Source organism: Cydia fagiglandana, chromosome 1, assembly GCF_963556715.1.
Source record: "Cydia fagiglandana chromosome 1, ilCydFagi1.1, whole genome shotgun sequence".
Lineage (NCBI taxonomy): Eukaryota > Metazoa > Arthropoda > Insecta > Lepidoptera > Tortricidae > Cydia > Cydia fagiglandana.
Genome location: NC_085932.1, coordinates 19,940,948 through 19,964,245, shown reverse-complemented (window position 1 = coordinate 19,964,245; position 23,298 = coordinate 19,940,948). Strand labels below are relative to the sequence as shown.

The following is a 23,298-nucleotide window of genomic DNA, read 5'->3' as shown; positions in this document are numbered from 1 at the left end:
TAATTGTTTTTATTTTGTTTATATTACATGTATTTCTTGTTTGAATAAATTATTTACACTACTAGGTATATAAATTATAAACTGAAATAAATGTGACGTCCCACGGGTAAAGGCACCTTATGACGTTTGGCGTTTACGCTGTTATTAACGTCGCTCTTATATTATTGCGGCGCTATGCGACGTAAGCGCCAGCCGCCATAAGGTACCTTTTGTCATGGAACGTCACAAATGTCATATACTAAGAAAAAATGCCACAGGCACCAGCCGCGATAGCAGAGGACGCTGGCTAGATTCCAGCCTCAAGCACTGGAGGCCTAGGTCAGTTTTTCTTAGTATATGACATTTATTTCAATTTATCCTGTGCCATGGACTAATCTATGGTCCTTGCTTATGCCTATTCCCCTTTCCTCAAACTATCTCTATAACAAATCAATTATACATAATTATAAGCTAAACGTCTGCAAAGTTTTGTGCTAAATAATAACAAACAAGGTACTATTATAAGAATTGACAGACTTAGAAAGTGTTAAAATGGGTAAATTTATTATTAATGTATTTATTTATCGAGATACTCCCACAAAACAATAATACGAACATATTGCACGACAGTCTTAAATATAAACACAGACAGTATTTTTTATTTTTCAATGAACACTCACACACTTATGCATATTGACAGGGCTCGGACAGATATTTTGTAGCACGTCGTCTAACCTCAGGTTTTAAAGAATATTAGAATGTAGGATATACACCTTCTTTCTTGATGATCTAGAATATTTTAGGAGGCAGCCTATGAAGGCAATTTCAAACACCTGCTTACGCATATCAATTGATGAAGGGACTGAAGGCATCGTTCAAATTTTGCGGACTGAAGGCCATATTACTGTGTTTGTAGTTGATATATGGCGATATAGAGGTGGATGACATCAGTGTCGATTCAATGTAACTGTCTTGTGCCGTTTCGTCCCCTTCGTAGTGCGGGGCCTCTTGGGGGTAATTTGGAACTAGACGGCCAGGCGGTTCTGCATACTGACCTCCCACAATCACATGGTCATGGTTATCGTACTCTTTCGCTATGGGCTTGCCTTTCAAAGGTTTATATTTTTTAACACTGTGCGAATCAAAATATTTGCCATTTTGTTTGGTAGGCTGATATTCTTTTATTGGATGTTGATTATATACATCAGCATAAGAATCGAATTTGAATTCTGAATACTTTTGCGGTTGCGGTTCCACGTGATCATTTTCTTCTATATCGGGCTTAGCATAAACTGGATAATGTTTGGAATAGGCGTTGTTATTATCTATGTTGGCATCTTGATTATAGCTTTGCAGTGATTTGAACTGCTGTAGGTCAAAGTCCGCGAAATTGTTGTTGGGATTTTCATTAGTTGATAATCCCCTCGGAAAATTGTTCGTCAAGGGATTTCCATAAGAATCTACAGGGGGTTCTCCGTAGCTCTGTTTCGGTGGTTGTACATATTCTTGTGTTAATTCTTTAGGAGGTTCACCAAAGCCAACTGGTTCTTGTGGGAAGTAAGGCTGAGGCCGTAGTATAGGCGGCCGCTGTGGCGGTCGACCGTAATAGGGTTTTGACGATGGGTATCTTGGTTTTGCGTTTCGTTTATTATTAAATTTGTTATACTTAGACCTTAATTGTTTATGCTTGTACTTTTTAATAGTTAATCGATTAGGGGCAGACGGCGGCGGTCCATATATAGGATTGAGAGAGCCACGTTTCGGTTTCTTATGCCAGTATCTTAGCTTAGTTGCCCGTTGATTGGCAGTACTCGTTTTGAAGTTATTTGGTGGATACCCAGTTATTATTATTGCTTCTCTTTTGGCCCGCCGACCGGTTTTTTTCCCAACTAGCTCTTGCTTTGTGTTTTCTGCTCCGACGCATGTTACTGCAACTGTTATCTGTAAAGGAAAAAAGTGATAATTAACTTGGCAGTTAATGATTTTATGCGTGTGTTTTAAAAATACCTTTGAAAGGCAAATACAGTAAAATTTAAACTTTTTTTTTCATTGGGCATACTGAAAGTTTGTGGGGTATCATTAGTAAGACATGTGGTTTGTTTATCATCATGATGTTCATAGCTTTGTCCTGGCATTTTGCCACGACTCACTTCCATTATTTTTGTTTGATCGATATCAATTGAAGGGATGTTTACAAAAACAACATAACTGACTACACTGGTTGACACCTGAAACGATTAACAATGTTCTTAAAAAAGTGTCAACCAAGTCAAGTGTTATGTTGTTTTTGTAAACATCCCTTTAATTTCTCCACATTCTAATAAGATGCTACCATTGGGACAGTTTTGTAATACAGTGGCATTCATACAGTATTTTGGTTATATTGGTACACATGGTGGTGGAAAAACTTTAGACAGTTATTAATTTATTATTTAATACATTCACTGCCCCCAACGCACATGTGCGTTCACCGTCATACAAGTTTGTTCCTAGGCCACGCCCCCTGGCAGTGAATGCGTTAAGCATTGAGAATGATTATTGCCAATTCGAGTCAAATAAATACGGCCGAATACATGTGCTGAATTTGTTATTATAGAGATAATTATGTTTTGTGAACTTTTCGTTTGTTGTTCTTAACTTTGGTCACATCCCTTCCTTCCCTTTTTAGTTTTACTATCAATTTATTTAGGTATTGTATACAGGGTGACATTTTTGTCGTGATCAGTAATATGTTTTTCTAACTCCATAAACAACGAGCAATTTAATGCCCCTACTCTGACTAAAATCAGACATTTTTTTTTATTTCTTTTTGTTTACTTTAAAAACTATCTAAAACATATTACTTATGGCGTGTAGAAGTAATTAGTGTACCTCTACCTTCCATAATATTGCTGATCACGACTCAAATTTTACCCTGTAGATAAAGCTTGTCGGGTTATTCGGGCCCAACCTGTATATGGAACTGTGTAAGTAGGCACATCGTCTATAAAAACGAAGCACACAGTTACGCACACGCACACACTCGTGATTTACTTTTTGTTTCGAGAGCCACGTCGGGAATGCGTCTTTGTCGTGTAAATAATTGAGATTTACAGAAAGTAACCGTACATACGTGTCTGCACTATGTGGTTGTTACGTTGTTACAACAATATACCGGGTGTGGCCTGTAACACGAGCAAATAATTAAAACATAGATTGTTCTCCTCAAACGGTAGCACTTTTGTTCAACAACTTTTAAAAATTGTGAAGTAGGTATTTAGACTTTCAATTTTTCATACAAAATAAATATTATCTTCAATGGACGCCATCGCCACGCCACGCCATATCATTTGTGATTGACGTAGCTTGTCACGCCTTAATCATAATTCATAACAAAATTCACAATACATTGCGTATCAGAATAATCTTTAAAGTGTATTAAAAATCAAACCACAAGTTATTTTTAAAAGTTGTTGAACAAATGTTGGTCAGTACGAGGAGTACAGCCTACAGTTAAATTTTTTGCTCGTATTACAGGCGACACCCCGGTATTTGTTACCTATATATTTCATTGTCACAACCACGTTACTTTCTGAGTCATGAGGCTCTGCGTAGGTACAATATGTATATGTATTGTTTGCTAAATTCAAAATATAACTTTTGCCTCTGAAACTCTCTATGTTAACACGTTTAAAAAAATATTACTTTTAATAAAACATACACTTAAAATTGTAGCAATAATCGTGACTAATAGACCGGGAGATAGTGACACATTTTACTGGGTCATTTGTACCAGTATGGCGGTTCGTCAGGGGTCTAAGTACGTAATGAACGAAATAAAAATGATGGTCATAGCGCTGGTACCGGCGGCCCAATCGCGTGGGCGTTAGTCGAACGTGTCGGATAAAATACGAGTGTCGAACGATTTGTTCCACAAAAATCCTCGTATTATTCGATAGTCCATAAAAAAGAAGTAGACGGTAGCGTAATGCCATACTTATCCGGTGTGACTTACAGCCCGCCATACTGAGGCGAACACATTAATAAAAAAAAAACAATTCAATCATTTGTGCCAAGCTAATTTTTGCACAGGTGATCATCGTCTTGCAGCCATTCATGGACATCACCATGCCATACTTTTCGGATGGTTCCAAATGGCCGCCATACCGCCGCAAAGGAGTTAATTTTTTTTTATTGCTAAACGATTTGTACCATCTTGTAATTTTTTTTCAAGACTTTCTGTGTGATCATAAATGGAAATCTCATAATGCCATACCTGAGGTAGGAGGTGGCAAATGTGTACAATTTTTTTTTTATTTCAAGTATGGTGCCCCTTTTTCCCCCTATTAGAAGTATGGCAAATATAATAATGGTCACATTGCATCATATAATTTCCAAAAATCCAAATGCCATACTGGTACAAATCGTCAAAAAATTGTTTTTTGTTTTAAGTCTTGGCTTAAGTCTCACAGTCGTCCGCCCCGTAGTTATAATCTGAAATTTTTTTTTTAGGTATAATTGTATCCAAACAAACAGAATATGATGATGCCATGCTGTAAAAAATTATTTTACGTATACATAGTCGTATTTTTAAAAACGTGTCGATTAAATAAGTTTTTCAAGTATGGCAGCACTTTTTCCCCCTACTATAAGTATGGCAATTATAATAACGGTCACATTTTATCAAATACTTTCCAAAAATTTAAATGCAATACTGGTACAAATCGTTGAGCAAAAAAAAAAAATAACTCCCTTGCGGCGGTATGGCGGCCATTTGGAACCGTCCGAAGAGTATGGAATGGTGATGTCCATGAATGGCTGCTCGACGATGATCACCATCATGAACCTAGATAATTGAAATTTTCACAGATGATGTATTTCTGTTGCCACTCTAACAACAAATACTAAAAACAGAATAAAATAAATATTTATGTGGGGGCTCCCATACAACAAACATGATTTCTTTTTGCCGTATTTTGCGTAATGGTACGGAACCCTTCGTGCGCGAGTTCAATTCGCACTAGGCTGGTGTTTTAAACAATATCATGTTGATACAACAGCAGTAGCTGCGTGACAGCAACGGCCCAGTTTCACTTTTAGATGATTCGTCATTTTGCATTCGTTGCCATGTTTGTTTCAGTTTTTATAATTTACGATTACGGAGATGGATCTTATGATACATTTGGTTTTTACTGCGGCGCGAAATAACTGATCACCGATCAGCCATGAAGCTTTAATATCTTCATAACTCACTTTTTAAGTAGATAAAATCATCATCTTGGTTGGACACGAATGTCGCAGAGATGTCCTAGCGTGGAGCCTTCGTTAAAAAAGACCAGATCACAGTCCTCCAACAAGATGGGAGGATGACATCAAAAAGATTGCAGGCCTACTTTGGAGGAGAGAAGCGGCAAATCGGGCTAATTAATTGGAGGAGATTTGGAGAGGCGTATGCCCATCAGTGGTCGCTGGTCGCATACTCGCTGAGGAAGATTTAAGCAGGCCACTGACGAGCCTTCCAAAGGGATGCCGTTACAATGGATTCATCCAAATGGACGGCATCCTAATATTAAACATTGTACGTTTTCGACATTCACGGACCGATTTTGGATTGCAGCTACGCTATTTGGACTGTTGGAAGGCACGTCAGTGGCCACCTACATGTACGCAGATACAATCATCATCTTCACATTTATAAAAAAAGTATTGTACCTACCAAGCCTTATTGAGCTTACTGTGGATGGGACTAGGTCGATCTGTGTAAAATTATCCTATTAATATTTATTTATTTTATTAATTGTTGTAAAAATTTTGAATTTTGAATGAACGTTAGATATAATAGGTACGTATAAACAGAATCTTATCTATCTAAGCGCCACTTGCACCATCCCACTAACCCGGGGTTAACAGGTTAAACCTACCTTACCTTGGTTACCAGTACAATTTGACACTGACTTAACGGTTTAACCGCTTAAACTCGGGTTAGTGGGATGGTGCAAGTGGGTCTTAAAATAATAACCTTTGGTAACTTAAAATTGACTTGGATCCACAACGCCACACCTATTTATTAAGTTTGTTTTTCATACAACATGACACGCGTTACGTGTACACGTAGTATTCAAGTCTTGGACGTGTATGTCTTTACTTGTATGATAATCGTGATCCCGGGGGTCACTACACAAACGGGAGAAATTAGCCGTTGCGACAGCACCACACATACCTCCGCACGTTAAAGATGGGCGTAACTCGCATACCTCCATATTTAAATTACACCCTTTTCTGTATTACGCGATAAAGTGAAACTGTTTAGAAGACAATTAACTTTCTTAAACTCGTATCTGCATGTGTTGCTTATTAATGAAATTCCAAAAACATTCAACAACCATTCTTTGGTGTACACCGTGGGCTGGTAAAACCGGACTGATTTTAACCACGTATTCCTGAGAAAACATGTTGTGGTCAAATGCAAATTAATTTCATTTTATGCACACGACACGTTATTTTCTTTTTACATCTTGGCGAAAAAAAAACGTTACAACGAATAAGTAGGTACATAAATCTTCTTTAAAAATTGCGAGTTTTCTTTAAAATTTTAATGTACCGGGTGTGGCCTGTAACATGAGCAAATAATTAAAACATAGATTGTACTCCTCAAACGGTGACACTTTTGTTCAACAACTTTTAAAAATTATGAAGTATTAAAACTCCCTATTTTTCATATAAAATAAATATTATCCTCAATGGACGCCATCGCCACGCCATATCATTGTGATTGACATTGCTTGTCACGCCTTAAACATAACAAAATTCGTAATACGTTGCGTCTTAGAATAAGATTTAAAGTGTATTAAAAATCGAACCACAAGTTATTTTTAAAAGTCGCTGAACAAATGTTGGTCAGTATGAGGAGTACAGCCTACAGTTTAATTTTTTGCTCATATTACAGGCCACACCCGGTATATGTCAGTAGGTATAGGTATACCTCTACACCGAGACATAGTGGTAGCATCACAGCCAAAAAGGCGTTATTCGATAAGTTTTTGCAGAAACAAATTTTCATAAGAATTGTCATTATCTCTAAATAAGAGCGATTTCAGATACACCTTTAGAATCCGGGTTTCACCGGCTCTCGATCTGTAATATACATATTCAGTATATTACAGATCGAGAGCATAACATACATGTTCAGTAATAATAGAGAAATCGAAATAACAAAGACACGACTGCTTTTTGATATAATAGGAAATGAATTGAATGCTTCCTCTCAAGGCAAAGGTAGGAAATGGGTTCAAGCACCCGCAACCGCAGCCACGACATTTAATTATCAAACCGTTGTTTGCATTTTACTGTAGCTACTTGCTGCATGCCGTAGTGTCTTAGCATCTCTAGGGTTCCAGACACATTCTTTGACCGAGCGAAAGCGAATGTTCCCGTTACGGCTTGGGCAAAAAATCTAATGTTTCGTCTGCAGGTGGCATTTTTCAACAAATTCTCGTGAAATTTGGTGAGTAGATGGATATTTAGGGGCCCGATTCGTATTTTGAAATAGACATCTATTAGATATCTTTTAGAGATCACCAAGATACTATAACGATATGTTTAAGATCTAACCTGTGAAATTAGACATTTGTGCGATTCTGGAGATACTCTTGAACGATTTTCACATGATATGACTTAGAGATCCAATTTACATCTAATAGATATCTTACTCTATCTAAGGTAAGAGTGACATTGGTTGGCCGAATTGCGCTGCAAAAGAGAACTAGTTGATATCTAAACTATAACGTATCTAGAATGGATCTAGTACGTGTCGTCTCTTGTGAATATCTTGAAGTTCGAATACGGCAGTAGGTATATTAATAAAATTATACAGGATGCCCAGTAATTAATGGATAGCCTTCTAACCACTGACAGTGCCCTTGGGCTGGTCCAGAAAATGAACTGTTTATAGGTCCAGTTAAAGTTTTATGGTTTTCAAGATAATTTAACTTTTCTGTCTTTATTAATAGTTAAGCACCTTACCTAACTTCTCAAGTTGTTTTCCTTACATTATTTTTTCACCACAAACGATCAAACTTGTCGAAAATTTTCAGTTAAAATTTGATCGAAAAAGTTGGTAAAGCACACATCCCTAAAAATCAATATTAAGCAAAAAACAGGACGATTCTCGAAAATCATCTGAATATCTCATAGCTCATTGGTTAAACTCAAAATACTTAGCATACTTAAGTACATGCTCTACTCTCTTGTCTAACTCTTACCTAATCAATCTGCCCTGAATGGTATCTAAAGAAACTAACAGTTTTGTTTCCGCGTAAAAAGTGTTCTTGAGATATTCCAGGTTCGCGACAATGTCACAATGAATTTTCACATAATTATTAACTAGAGATTATCGATTCTTCCTCAGTCGCACACGAGTTGTGTAATTACGTGGGAGATTAGAAATCTCCAATGTAAATCGATTTTATTATAATGAAATGGAGGGTCCTCAAGCCATGAAGTGTAGCGAATTGATTTAGAGCCGGTTTATCACTATACAAGAGATGTAAGTATACCTGCAGAATGAAATGGTAGGTTAAGCAAATTTGAGATTACTGCCCTACAATTGAAGGGATGTTTACAAAAGCAACATAAAGCCGACCACTGACTAACAGGCCGCCGGACGATATCGGCCTGTCAGTTAGAACAAAAATTTGACAGCTCCGAACAACTGACCGGCCGATATCGTCCGGCGAACTGTTAGTCAGTGGTTGGCTTAACTGACTACACTGGTTGACACCTGAAACGATTAACAATGTTCTTAAAAAAGTGTCAACCGCTCTAAGCAGTTATTATGTTGTTTTTGTAAACATCCCTTCAATTTATTACAAATATCAAATGTGTCAAATTACCAAATGTACCTAATAAATAGAGAATTGAAATACAGATATGCTATAAATGGTACAACTGTCGAATAGCTTAAAATCGTTGCCGAAATTCAGTGCTCGGTAGTACGGCAGCCTGTTTTAGTAAAAAGCGTTAGTTCTTGAGCCACGCGTAGTTTATACGCACTTGCATGTGTACTATTGCGAAAATATGTGTTTATGTGTGTATTGTATAAACTTTCTATCATACAGAACACAAAAATACAAATAAGACAGGATAGAAGCACAGACAGGTGACAGGTGTCGTTTATGCAAGATGATATGTGAACAAACACGTACATCGTCAATAAGTAAGGCTAATAATTTTGGTTCTGTTTCCTTTTTAGACTCTTTAAAACTCCATCGGTATTTATTTAATTAAATCTCCTAAGTCCCACTGCCCTTGATGTTTACTTTACTGTACTCGTTTATTAATGTCATACTATTTTATTATGCTACATATTATCTCACATGTGGAGGTAGATATGTCGTAACAAGTGGTGCACCTTATAAAAGGTGTTACGGTGTTGAAAGAGGATAGGAAGCCGTATTCATCTCATTATGAGGTGAAAGCTAGTGCAAGAACAGTTATAGTAATGTAATAGGTAAATAGAATGCCTACCGATACGCGATACCACCTAGCAGTTATTTAATAATACATTTTGATGCAGCTATATGAAAACGATAGCTTGTATGTTTTTTGGTGAACTCACAGGGATGGATGAATCAAGAAAATATTTAGTTTTCGTAAAATATATTGAAATTGCAAGTGTTAACCAATAACAATACTTCAATTTTACTTAGTGCTATTTATTTAGTAAAAAAGAACGTGTGATTTAATAGTACATTACTACAGAGGCCGGGACGAAAGGGGTTGCCGGCCGAAGACATATAGACGGCCGAGCGAAGCGAGGCCGGATAGGTCTGAGCGCGGGCAACCCCATTTCCCGCCGAGGTATGTACAGTGCTTTTCTCAAACATGCAATGAAATAAATAAAATAAAAAATCCACGAAACCCAAGTTTTATTTATAGAAAAAAATTAAAAGTAAACTACACCCAAAATATAACCAACACGTACCTATATCATTATCACTTATCACGCGTATGTTTTACACGAGTCGTGTATTTTTACTACCCGTATATTTTCATGTATCTTTGATTTTTTCGCCTTGTATCCGTCTGACTGTCGTTTTCGTCACATAAGTTTACATAGGCTTTCATGTTGATATCATGTTTCACATACATCGTTGCTTTATGCAAGGAGTAAATAAGTATAATTTCCACAGTGTTGACGAATTTGTAGTTACATTCATTTAAAATATGCCACAAAACTGTTTCTAATAAACTGTAAGCCATTTTTCTTAGTTTCTCAAATAATAAAATTGCCATAAGCAACCATATACATACTTCGTCTTTGACTTGGCGGCAGAGGCAGCAAGTTATTTAAAATCAAATCTGCTTACGCTGCCAATTCCAACACCTACGATTACAATTAATATTAATTTCATTATTTCGTCGGAACTCATATTAAAGTCAAAAATCAACAACGCACCATAAATCCAAGAAAACAGAATGAATATTTTTCAACTTTACCTCCATAAAAATTTAAAAAATATAACTACGCGTGTTTGAGTAGACCTTTTTACCGCTAACGTTTAGATGAAATATTTTGAATGTTTTTATTTGTGTAGTTAAATTTATAATTTAAAATTATAAAATTATAGAATGTATTATTTATTAAGTTCATGTTGATTTTATAGAAATAAAACTGCAAATTATAGCAAACATTGTTTTTTGTTTTTTTTTTTTATAGGCGTAGTGGCAGAGTGTCATTACGAACCATAAAGCAAATACTGCCTCTAGTTTCTTTTTAATGGATGAATGCCACGATGCTGTGTCACAAATATCTGTGAAATGAAAATTAAAAAAAAGGACTTTGACGGCCTAGGCCTGCAAGATGTGTATGAAATTCCATTAACGACCTTTTGTCCTAGCCGCACCTGAAACGTCATACTTCGCAGCCTATTATAAGGAACATAACATCAATATTTCATTGCATGTTTGAGAAAAATATCTTAATTTCTGGCTACCAATTCTAAATTCTCCCTACCAATATCTATGCTAAATAGGACCCTAAGCCGTCTAAAACCTTACCTTTCCATATTAGTATCTTTAAAGCTTATTTAAGTCGTACTTTTTTCCCATAATTTTCTTGATTTCTTTTTTACTTTGACATATGTATTTATTTATTTGACTGACATGATCAGTAGTGATCAGTCACAAGATGACAGAACCTGCTATGCACAAGGAAACGTACTCTACGAGAACGGTAGATGGGTAGTACTTGTTTTGGCAATGTACTACATACATGTGCACATGTTTCCGAGTCAGGCCACAAGGTGGCAGGTTCTCCAACGCGCACGGTCCCTATTAATGCCAACGATCACCCACGCCAGCTAACAGCTCGTTACGTTTTCGTTAAACGGCGCAGTTTTCTCGGCGAAAGTGAGAACGTCGCCGGTTATGGAAAAGTGCAGCATAGGTTAGGGGTACGTGGTTACGAGCACGGTTGTTATAGTTAATTATAGACAGCTACATATATTTGTCAATGATTTGACGTGTGAAGTGATAGTGACCAGTGTAACCACATGGCAATAATACAGTTTTCTCAAACATGCAATGAAATATTGATGTTATGTTCCTTATAATAGGCTGCGAAGTATGACGTTTCAGGTGCGGCTAGGACAAAAGGTCGTTAATGGAATTTCATACACATCTTGCAGGCCTAGGCCGGCAAAGTCCTCTTTTTTAATTTTCATTTCACAGTTATTTGTGACACAGCATCGTGGCATTCATCCATTAAAAAAAACTAGAGGTAGTATTTGCTTTATGGTTCGTAATGACACTCTGCCACTACGCCTATAAAAAAAAAACAAAAAACAATGTTTGCTATAATTTGCAGTTTTATTTGTATAAAATCAACATGAACTTAATAAATAATACATTCTATAATTTTAAATTATAAATTTAACTACACAAATAAAAACATTTAAAATATTTCATCTAAACGTTAGCGGTAAAAAGGTCTACTCAAACACGCGTAGTTATATTTTTTAAATTGTTATGGAGGTAAAGTTGAAAAATATTCATTCTGTTTTATTGGATTTATGGTGCGTTGTTGATTTTTTGACTTTAATATGAGTTCCGACGAAATAATGATATTAATTGTAATCGTAGGTGTTGGAATTGGCAGCGTAAGCAGAATTGATTTTAAATAACTTGCTGCCTTTGCCGCCAAGTCAAAGACGAAGTATGTATATGATGGTTGCTTATGGAAATTTTATTATTTGAAAGACTAAGAAAAATGGCTTATAGTTTATTAGAAACAGTTTTGTGGCATATTTTAAATGAATGTAACTACAAAATCGTCAACACTGTGGAAATTATTCTTATTTACTCCATGCATAAAGCAACGATGTATGTGAAACATGATATCAATATGAAAGACTATGTAAACTTTTGTGACGAGAACGACAGTCAGACGGGTACAAGGCGAAAAAATCAAAGATACATGAAAATATACGGGTAGTAAAAATACACGACACGTGTAAAACATACGCGTGATAATGATATAGGTACGTGTTGGTTATATTTTGGGTGTAGTTTACTTTTAGTTTTTTCTCTAAATAAAACTTGGGTTTCGTGGATTTTTTATTTTATTTATTTCATTGCATGTTTGAGAAAAGCACTATACATACCTCGGCGGGAAATGGGGTTGCCCGCGCTCAGACCTATCCGGCCTCGCTTCGCTCGGCCGTCTATATGTCTTCGGCCGGCAACCCCTTTCGTCCCGGCCTCTGTAGTAATGTACTATTATTTACTTATAGTAATATCGCTGTGATTTATTTACTTACCAACGTAGATATTGCTAACATGTTGTCTTTTACTGAACTCAAAGGTTCATTGTAGGAGTTAATATTTTGGATTAGGTACGTTTCTTATAATCCATAATAGATTTATAGCACTATTAATTTATGTCTCTGTCTTGGGACTCGTATAAAATATTGCTGTTTATATAAATAAATAGGTATATGCTATAAGGACACTTTTTACACACTATACTTATAGATTTTTACAGACGATAACCATACTCGTTACTTTACTCAAGGACAAATAGTTGTGGTAAACACACAAATAAATGCCTTACCAGGATTTGAACCCGGGACCACCTGCTTCCTAACTAGGGTCACTACCGGCTAGGTTAAGATGTCGTGTAAAACTGTGATAAAACGACACGTTCCTCAAGGGAGGAGAATGGTCTAAATATTCTAAATAATTCAGGAATAAAAATAGTTTTTCAAACTTTAACCAAAAAAATTTGGTTCTAAAAGTACCTAACTAAAATTTGAGTTTAACTCGCAAAAAATACACCAATAGACCCTGTAACTGTATAGGACACTAAAATTGTATTATTCTTGGCAAAACTATAGATGAGAACCAATAAAAAACTGTCACTTCACACTTGACTGTGACGATATCGCTGTAACATTATCAGTTTAAAGTGGTGTCATTTCACACCATGCGTGAACACTTTCGTTTTGTAGTGTTATGCGCAAATTGTTATACCCTATTATAAGATTTATAAGTGTTGCTAAAACCACGACGAAAGCATGCGTTGTATCCAATTATAAAGAATATTTACTTGCGAAGGTTATTGAAAATGTAATAGAAATACCACTAAAAACATTTTCATGATGTAAAATATTACTAAGACGAGAGCATATAGCTTGCACTGTCAAAAAGTTATCAGATCTCACGTAGAGCCAAGCTTCCAACTCTACAAGCCCTAACTTCGAAAATTCTACACCTTATGACCTTAGTCAAAAATGTACGTACATATACAACTTATTTATTTATTACTTATCGGAGATCCAGCAACTTTTAACATTTCGATAGGTTTTATAAATGTACATAAAGCCAATTATAAATAAATCTACTCTTTTTCATAACTTCCTTCTTCTTTCCTTAGAACAAAGGTAGGTTTGCTAATTTAAACTACTTTGTTCTACTAAAATGCAATGAATATGTATAGCTACGGTATCTACCTAATTTAGTTACCTAACTAAAATGAATAATTATTTCAACTACACGTCTATGCAATTCCTCACCTTTCTTTCTTTCTACTTCTTAATTATAATAACAGATAAAAGCAATTATTTTCATCTCAAATGATTCATACCAGATTATTGTAAGTATGATAATATATTACGTCTCCAGCGATCTTCTAAAGGTGCAGAACATCGCCCTCAGAATATATTTTACGTAACTTGTAACATCAAAATGACATTATAATTTACCAAAGCTGGTTTGACCGCGCTTTCTTTCCATGGATACCTATTATGAACTAAAATTATGGGTCAAAAGTAAAAAATGCCTTTCTCGCTTAGCAGAGAAACATTAAAATGCTCATAAACTTTAACTGGCATTAGTTAACTGTACCTACTTACGTTAAAGGTCAACATATACTACAGCAATATTGTACAAAATAAACTAAAAACACTATTTTTGTTTGGGTAGTCGTGTAATAATGTCATATGCGTGTGATGTCCATAAGTTAATTATTTAAGTTGCAGTGTTGGAAACCAATTAACAACATCAATTTGCTATGCTATATCCTTACGTTTATTAATTAAGCCTTAAGATAATAAACACAAATTGTAAAGATTTTCAAAGAGTCGAGAAAGAACAAAGCTACATTTCTCTTGATACCGCAGGCCGCAAGTTAAGAACGCTCATAGAGCCTTAATATTTGACTTTGATGTATATCGAAGTAAACCAGTAGGAAAAGATCAAGTCAACAACAAATCCTTGAATGATTTCACTACCACATGACTTTTAATTAAAGACAATTAAATTAAAGAAACACCAACAACTCCAAAATATTTCTGATCTTCCTTGTTAAATTTGGTGTCATAACACTCATAACTCTTTTTATATCAAGTGCAAAACATACATAAGCTCAACAACTACGTACCGGCCTTTCCTTGCATATGTAATTTAATCCAAATGCTGACCCAGTCACTGGACCGCACGAGACTGGCTTTCCATCAGGAATCTGACCTAATTATACGTAAATAAATCTGCTTTAATATAATATAATACCAGTACCTACACTTTAACCTGTTCTTAAGAAACAAACTCGTACTTAAAAAATCATAATATTTATCTATGTAAAGGTATAGTGAAAAGAGTAATATTTTATAAATATGATAGTGCTATAGTGTATCAGTGTAAGCAATAAATTCATTAGCCCAACATCACTGACTTGAGAAGGACTATACCAAAAATTTTGAAATTCGGCGTCGGCTTGTATTACGTCTTGACATCTACCACAAAAGCAACAATATGACCAGCCACGTCACTTTCTCCAGTCTAATTGTACTGATGTATGATCAGTATTTAACATTTGCTTGCGCTGTTTTGTTTTACGCCGCGGGCTCGACGAATGCGATCGGCGAGCTGGTCACTTAAGGACGTGGATAAATTTGGTGGAGTTCAATTAGTGGGGAAGTAAAATTTGAGGTGTATGGAGCAGTATGCACTTATATCTCAGGCGACGCCGCTTGACATATTTGTTCGTTGGAAAATACTAACAGATTCGTTGCTGATGACCCATCTGCCGTGTCATCAATGTTTTTTACGTGTAGCGCATGGCACGGGTGCCGTGTCATGAAATGATTGTTCCGCGCCACAGTCAAAAGTTTTCGAAAATGGAACACGCAATGAATCGGTTAAAGCAATTACGAGATTTACTCTTGGCTACTAGTTCTAGCTAGTTCGCGCTCTATTTCCACCTACTTGTAGGTTGCTATTAGGTCAAGTTTGCTATCAATTACAAATTATAAATTAGGGACGAGGAATAATGGGTTTAGGAACAAATTTCTTCTATTGCAATCGGAACACCTAGGTACATACATTTTCCGCTACCAAAAGGCTGTCTGGAAGCTGGAAGAGATCGCTTTTTAGCGTTAAGACCGCCTGATGTTTACCTCTTCTTGAGTTTTTGTATTCATTAACTTGTTTTCTGTATTGAAGTGTGCAATAAAAGGTGTTTGTATTCTATAATAGCGTTTGTATTCTATTTTATGCATCTAAGAAAACAAAACGTAAAGGTCCAAAATCCACCGTAGAGGTACCCAATTATACGTATGTACAACAACAAAAAAAAGAGCTGAATTAATATTATTAATTTCATTATAAAGGTACGTATCGTAGATCAAACTCTCAGACAATGAAGGTAAATTAGAACTCGCGAACTGGATGATATGCTGGTACATTAAAACCTTTAATAGATTGAGTATGTATGTGATATTATCAAAAATATATTTTTTTCATTGCTTATTAAGGGGCCCACTGATTAACAGTCCGCCGGACGGTATCGGCCTGTCAGTTGTTCGGAACTGTCAAAATTTTATTCTAACTGACAGGCCGATACCGTCCGGCGGACTGTTAATCAATGGGCCTCTTTAAGCATCAGATTTCCAACTAGTTAAAGGCGGTTACACTGTTAAATTAAGATAACTTTAATTTGTATCTAATGTTATTTGAATAATTATATTTAAATGTTCTATTCTGATGCATACCTCTTAATAGAGGGTGAAATAATTGATCACGCCCTCCTTAGGAAATATCCATAAGAATCAAAAGAGCGCGCGATAAACTGTTAAAATTGTCATACAAAATCAATAACAAATCGGCACCAGCTTTCATTAAATAATAATTACTTGAGGTTTCAGTAAAAAAAACTGTACCTATCGGCGGTTATGTGACGATATAATATTGTACACTTAAATCCGAATGGATTAAAATTCAATTTTATTTCCTAAAACTGTACTACTTGATTACTTTATTATTTTTATTTTACTGTCTATTTAGAAAATACCGTAGATAATTTTATGGAACGGTAAAAGTGGTCTCAAACAAGTTTAGTCCGTGACGGAATTTGTTTGTCTTAAAGCTGTTTGCTATGGGCCCGATTCGGATTTTGAAATAGACGTCTATTAGATATCTTTTAGACATCACCAAGATACGATAACGATATGTTTAAGATCTAACCTGTCAAGTTTGACATTTGCGTGATTCTGGAGATACTCTTGAACGATTTCCACAGGATATGACTTAGAGATCCAATTCACATCTAACGTAAAAGCGACATTGGTTGCCCGAATTGCGCTGCAAAAGAGAACTAAGTAGTTGATATCTAAACTATATCGTATATAGAATGGATCTAGTACGTGTCGTTTCTTGTGAATATATTGAAGTTCGAATACGGCAGTATGGCTCAGTGACAGTTAACCTGCTTGTTCTCCGAAAGGTCCGAGGTTCCCGTTACAACGTTCTATATGACTTTTGAAACAAGGGTCCAGTTTTAGGTGCAATTAATACTATAAGTACTATGCAGGCGAAAGTATTTTTACGTTAATAATAAATGGATGGTGTTTAGCAAAAATGACATATAGCATGAGTCATCCTACATGCATTTAGGGTACCGTACCCAAAGGGTAAAACGGGACCCTATTACTAAGACTTCGCTGTCCGTCCGTCCGTCCGTCTGTCACCAGGCTGTATCTCAAGAACCGTGATAGCTAGACAGTTAAAATTTTCACAGATGATGTATTTCTGTTGCCGCTATAACAACAAATACTAAAAACAGAATAAAATAAAGATTTAAATGGGGCTCCCATACAACAAACGTGATTTTTGACCAAAGTTAAGCAACGTCGGGAGTGGTCAGTACTTGGATGGGTGACCGTTTTTTTTTGCTTTTTTTTTGTTTATTTTTTTTTGCATTATGGTACGGAACCCTTCGTGTGCGAGTCCGACTCGCACTTGCCCGGTTTTTAGAGTTGACATCTTATTCAAAAAATTATGTGGGTTGACACATTACCTATTGCTTATCAGCATCCAAATACGGCATGGTCAGATTTTACAATTTATCATTTCATGACGTGGCAATCATTTCATAGAATGATTGGTAGGCCACATCATGAAAAAGTAAAGCCTAATATCATGATTAGAAGCGATGAATTCTAAAATGGCATTTTATGAAATTGCAATGATCTGGTCAAGACGCATGGTGATTATTTTTGAGTACATTGCTTAGAAAATTTTGTTAGTGTTGGGCTGTTTGCTAGTAAGTATACCTTATACCTTATCGTATAATATTTTTTTATTTAATTTTAATGTTTGTTAATTCACAATTTGAAATAAATCGCTTAAATACCTTATCGTATAATATTTTTTTATTTAATTTTAATGTTTGTTAATTCACAATTTGAAATAAATGGCTTAAAATATTTGAAGTCTGTTTAATTAATTTAAATTTCTATATCTAAATAGAAAAACAACTACTTGTGAATGTAATAAAAATATGTAGTTTTTCTGTGTATTTGGATAATGTTAAATTATTAGTATTTTTGTGTATAGGTGCAAATATGGTAGAGCTGATTTTTTAAGCGATATTTCTTCCGTTACATTTGAATACAAGGTTTGAATAAATGCGAAATCCTAAGTACCTATATGATTTTAATAAGTATGTATTTTTTTCAGAGTGATATTTTTAAAACGTTTTTTTAATAAAAATGCACTCAAATTTGACAGAATAGGGAACTCATCTATCCACCAAATTATATCAGAATCTGACAAAAAGAAATTCTGCATAAAATATAAATACGAGTACATACCGTCCGATCCAATTTTTTTATCAGGTTATATTATTATTGGCCCAATAAAAACAATGTTAAGGAGGGCTGCAGACAAAATACCTACACCTATTATTGCAATTGCATACTTTTAATTCAGAGGTAGGTACTATTGTAATACTCGTATGTATTGATTTTGATATAAATAAATAATAATAAACTCACCGTTAAAAATATAAAACAGAGGACGTCTGACAACTGCATCTTTCACACACATAAAACAAAACAACTGCTACTAAAACTATTGTTTATAAGTTAGACTATAATAGTAAAATAGATATAAGTGAGTGGTGTGGCCCGATCGAAAGCCAGGTAGGTAATGCGAATCGCGAGAGATGACTGCGGGCCAGTGGGCTGTGACGGGACATCTATAGAGTGGCTGGCACCACTTGTTTACTAATAAACAACACTGAAAACAATGGCGGAATACTTAGGCTGAACTAAATGAACAATCTATCACCGGCAAGTTCATTCTCAGTCAGTTAGTCATTCATAAACTAAATAAATATTATAGGACATTCTTACACAGATTGACTAAGTCCCACAGTAAGCTCAAGAAGGCTTGTGTTGTGGGTACTCAGACAACGATATAATATACAAATACTTAAATACATAGAAAACACCCATGACTCAGGAACAAATATCTGTATCATCATACAAATAAATGCCCTTACTGGGATTCGAACCCAGGACCATCGGCTTCGCAGGCAGGGTCACTACCCACAGGCCAGACCGGTCGTCAAACTAATAAACTAATTCTACTACTTCGTACTTAATCTTCAATGATTCATAAATATTTGCTAGACACTGTCTATTGTTGCAGTTGATGTTTGTTTTAATTTCATTTGAGATACATATTTGCCGTTTGTGGGATACCTGACCAGCGGATCTGTAGGTATCCAAACCTGTATACAGGAGGGGTCAGACGTCGCTGCAGTAGAATGTACCTACTATTGAAAGTTATGATCACTGACGCTGCATTTTGATGCAGCGACCGACCGTTTGCTATTAGCAGTATGTAATACGCCGGATGCTATGACTTTTCTTTGAATAGCAATTTCGAATCAATTTCTGTATTGGTATTAAATAAGTCTTTTATTAATCGACATATCTAACTATAGCCGAATGAAAGAAGGAATGTAAAGGCGCTTGTTTATGTTTATCAGTAGTAGCGTTTGTTTTGACATTTTGTCAAAACAGAAGAGCCAGATTTCAACAAATTGACGACATAGTTTGCATTATTTGTTACATTTTCTTTATTTTGAGTGTTTGTTCCGAATCGCTTTTGAGGAAACAGTTGTTATGCCATAGCACATTATCGAATAACTATCGGAAATATAATGTCCTTAAGGACAGTACGGTGCCGCCGTCCCAGGGAGTTAGGCATTATATTTTATCTCCGGTTGTTCCCATCTTATAAACGGCGAGTATTTGCACGGACATAATGCCATAGTTACGATCGGATCTATATCTGAATCCCTAAAGTCTTTTCTCCTATCTTTGCATTCCCTAATATTGTTTTTCATAATGATCAGTTGTCCTAACACTCGTATACCCTAATTTTGGTTTCCCTATTATCGACAGGCCGATTTTTTTTGTCCTAATATGTTTTTCCCTAATGGCACTTTCCATGTTGAGTATTTATCCTAATGTTATGTAACATAATTCTTTTTTTGCCTAATTATTGTTAGGCCTAAAAATTATATATCCTAACCATCATGTTACCTAATTTTACTTAGCCTATCGTTTCTTGACCTAATACTCGTATGTCCTAATTTAAATTTCCCTCCTAACCTAACCAATAGCAGCACTTCATTTTTGCGAGGATCGCAGTTCTAACCTAACTTAACCCACTTTTGTGACAGCAGTTCGTTTTTTCGAGGGTCACAGTTCTAACCTAACCTAACCCACTTTTGTGGCAGCAGTTCGTTTTTCTGAGGGTCACAGTTCTAACCTAACCTAACCCACTTTTGTGGCAGCAGTTCGTTTTTGCGAGGGTCACAGTTCTAACCTAACCTAACCCACTTTCGTGGCAGCAGTTCGTTTTTTCGAGGGTCACAGTTCTAACCTAACCTAACCCACTTTTGTGGCAACAGTTCGTTACCATTCATTATGGAAAGTAATTGTTATGATAATTGATCAATAGGAAAAGTAACTGTTATGATAATAGATTAAATTATTAGGGCAATAGCCATTAGGCCAAAACAGTTAGAGCATGTTATTTTATGCCAAACATTGTTAGGGATTTCGAAAATATGGTAAAAAACTTTAGGGATCTTGATAGTTATGGTATAAATGCTTAATAGGACAGATGATTCTTAGGCTAACCATTACATTATGGAAAATAATCGTTATGACAATTGATCGTTAGGGCATGTGCCCATTAGGACAAACCAGTTAGAGCAAGTGACTTTAGGACAAACGTTGTTAGGGATTCAGAATGACACCCGTTACGATCATTAACTAGCAACTTGCTCCCCTTTATAAATACGACCTTGTGGATCGCGAAATGGTACTACAAGTAGGTACTCACCTGCGTTACACGACGCGGATAGGTAGACCGGCTGTTCCTCTAGCTGCAACCCTGATCACTGGCAGCTTGGGCCCTGGGCTATAACCGCGAAAATCGAAGTTCGCAAATTGTGGGGATTTTTCTCTGTCACTCTAATTACGCCTTCGTTGGAGTAAAAGAGAAAGATCCCCGCAATTTGCGAATTTCGGTTTTCGCGGTAGCCGCTCTGCCTCGCTGCTGGCGACACCCTATAGGTTTTTTGTGTTTATATTTTGTATCGCATTTGTATGTGTTTTTATATTTACTGTTATATTCATATTGTAAAACTCTAACCTAGAGAAGAAAGATAAATAAATAGAATAATAATAAATCATGATAGAAATATGAATAGAAATTCCCGTCTGATACATATAATTATGGTTGATTAATTTAAAGAAAAACAAGACGAGAGAGGACTGATTTATATGATACGAAAGCAGCGTAAGTACCTATTTGTACTCGATAGGTATAATATTTTAATAGACTAGTACGCCGTAGTCATTTTGATATTTGATATGCGTACCTAATGCAATCTAAAATACACATGTAAATTATCTAAAGTAGGTAACTATTTCCGAAAATACCATAATTTTGCTTTTTAGCGGCTAATTTCGAGTTTGTAGTGTACCCTGCACCATTATGTTACACGTAATAGGAGTTATTAATATACCTACCCATATCTCGCACGCAAATCCAATACAACGTTGTTCAGATATATTCTGTCATATTTTTTTATTAGATTAGCCATGAAAACATATTGCTGTACACAAATAAGTTTTTGGCAAAAATTTCATTTTTGGTACAAGCTTTTATCGCCGACTGTACTTTTCTTTCCACAGGCAACTAATACTCATCGAGACAGTTCTAAAAACCCCAAATACAATTAGGTTTCGTTGTTTTATCACAGAGTTCCTATGGTCACCTCGGGTCTCCATCATCAGATCAGCTCGATGACACTATAATATTGCAGCTCAATCGGAAACCGGGAACTGGATCAAATTTAACTTGCAAGATTTGATTACAGACAGACAGACAGACAGACAACGGTCAGGTCAAACTAAATAAAAGCTTTAAATATAAGAGCCACTTGAACTGTTACAATAAACAATGTTGAAGTATCATTATTGTTTTATCGCCTTATACACGGTGCTACATGTAATACCTACACTGTTTTTTATTTTCCATTTTCTAGTCTCTACTTTTATTAAACATAGCCTATTATATTTAATTATTATGATCAGTAGTCTTTTTACGATTACCCATTTCAATGGCTGTGGAAATGCCATCGTAAACATCAAATCCTTATGAAAATATGACGGCAATAGTATTTTCACACGGTTTAGAGAGACTATTGCAATTAATTACATGTTTTTTTTTTGCGTTTGTAATATAGTTTATAGTACGTATGGTGCTACTTTACAACCCTAGGTCGGGATCAAGGACAATTCGTGCGTATATCAACATTTTAAAGGGCCATTATGTACTGTAAAACGTTGTACAATACACGTGCGAAAAGATAATTCGCAACTCGTGTCGTTTTAAAACACTCCCTTCTATTTGATGACAGTAACAAAGAATCATGGAAATAATGGTTTCAAAGAAACGTATATGTTAATATGATTCTAAAATATGGCCCAATCTCAGTATAAACTGAAGGATTCTTAATATATTCAATAAAATAAAAGTGCGAAATTCTCCACTCGGCCATTTTAACTGAAAAACCAATCAGAGGCGACGTAAGAGTTGACGTCATCAATGCATGACATATTTCTTAGAGAAACATAGACAACCTCATTTGGAGGTTCAAAAAAAATATTGTTTCGCCACTAAACATTTATTACGTCCAAAAAATATTATTACACGATATAAAGTAAATATTTATTTGATATTATATAAATAAAATGCTAAATAATACGATATTTCCCCAAAAAACTTTTTAATTATTTGGCTGAACGGAACTATCATTGCCATGTTGGTTGCCGTAACTAGAAAAAATTAAAAAGTAAATCCGGCGCTCGGTGATTTTCACTCAAAATTTACATGTATCTAAATAATTCATCTTATATTGCAACCGTGTGAGAGTCTTTGTATAAAATGACTTATTGTGAACAATTTTTGTAATGT

At 35.5% G+C, this 23,298-nt stretch overlaps 1 protein-coding gene across 1 annotated transcript; it reads right to left on the bottom strand.

The window, feature by feature from the left end:
- Window positions 1-669: 669 nt before the first annotated feature.
- Window positions 670-18,943, bottom strand: LOC134666241 (uncharacterized). Its single transcript, XM_063523397.1, has 2 exons — window positions 18,789-18,943; window positions 670-1,920 (listed from the first exon to the last, which is right to left on the bottom strand). The coding sequence occupies exons 1-2, from the start codon at window positions 18,825-18,827 to the stop codon at window positions 826-828; spliced, it is 1,134 nt and encodes a 377-aa protein (XP_063379467.1). The 5' UTR covers window positions 18,828-18,943; the 3' UTR covers window positions 670-825.
- Window positions 18,944-23,298: the final 4,355 nt, after the last annotated feature.

Coding starts and splice junctions, on each gene's coding strand:
- LOC134666241 (XM_063523397.1), bottom strand. CDS start 18,827: ATGCAGTTGTCAGACGTCCTCTGTTTTATATTTTTAACG. Junction 1,921..18,788: donor TCTGTTTTATATTTTTAACG/GTGAGTTTATTA, acceptor TTTCCTTTACAG/ATAACAGTTGCAGTAACATG.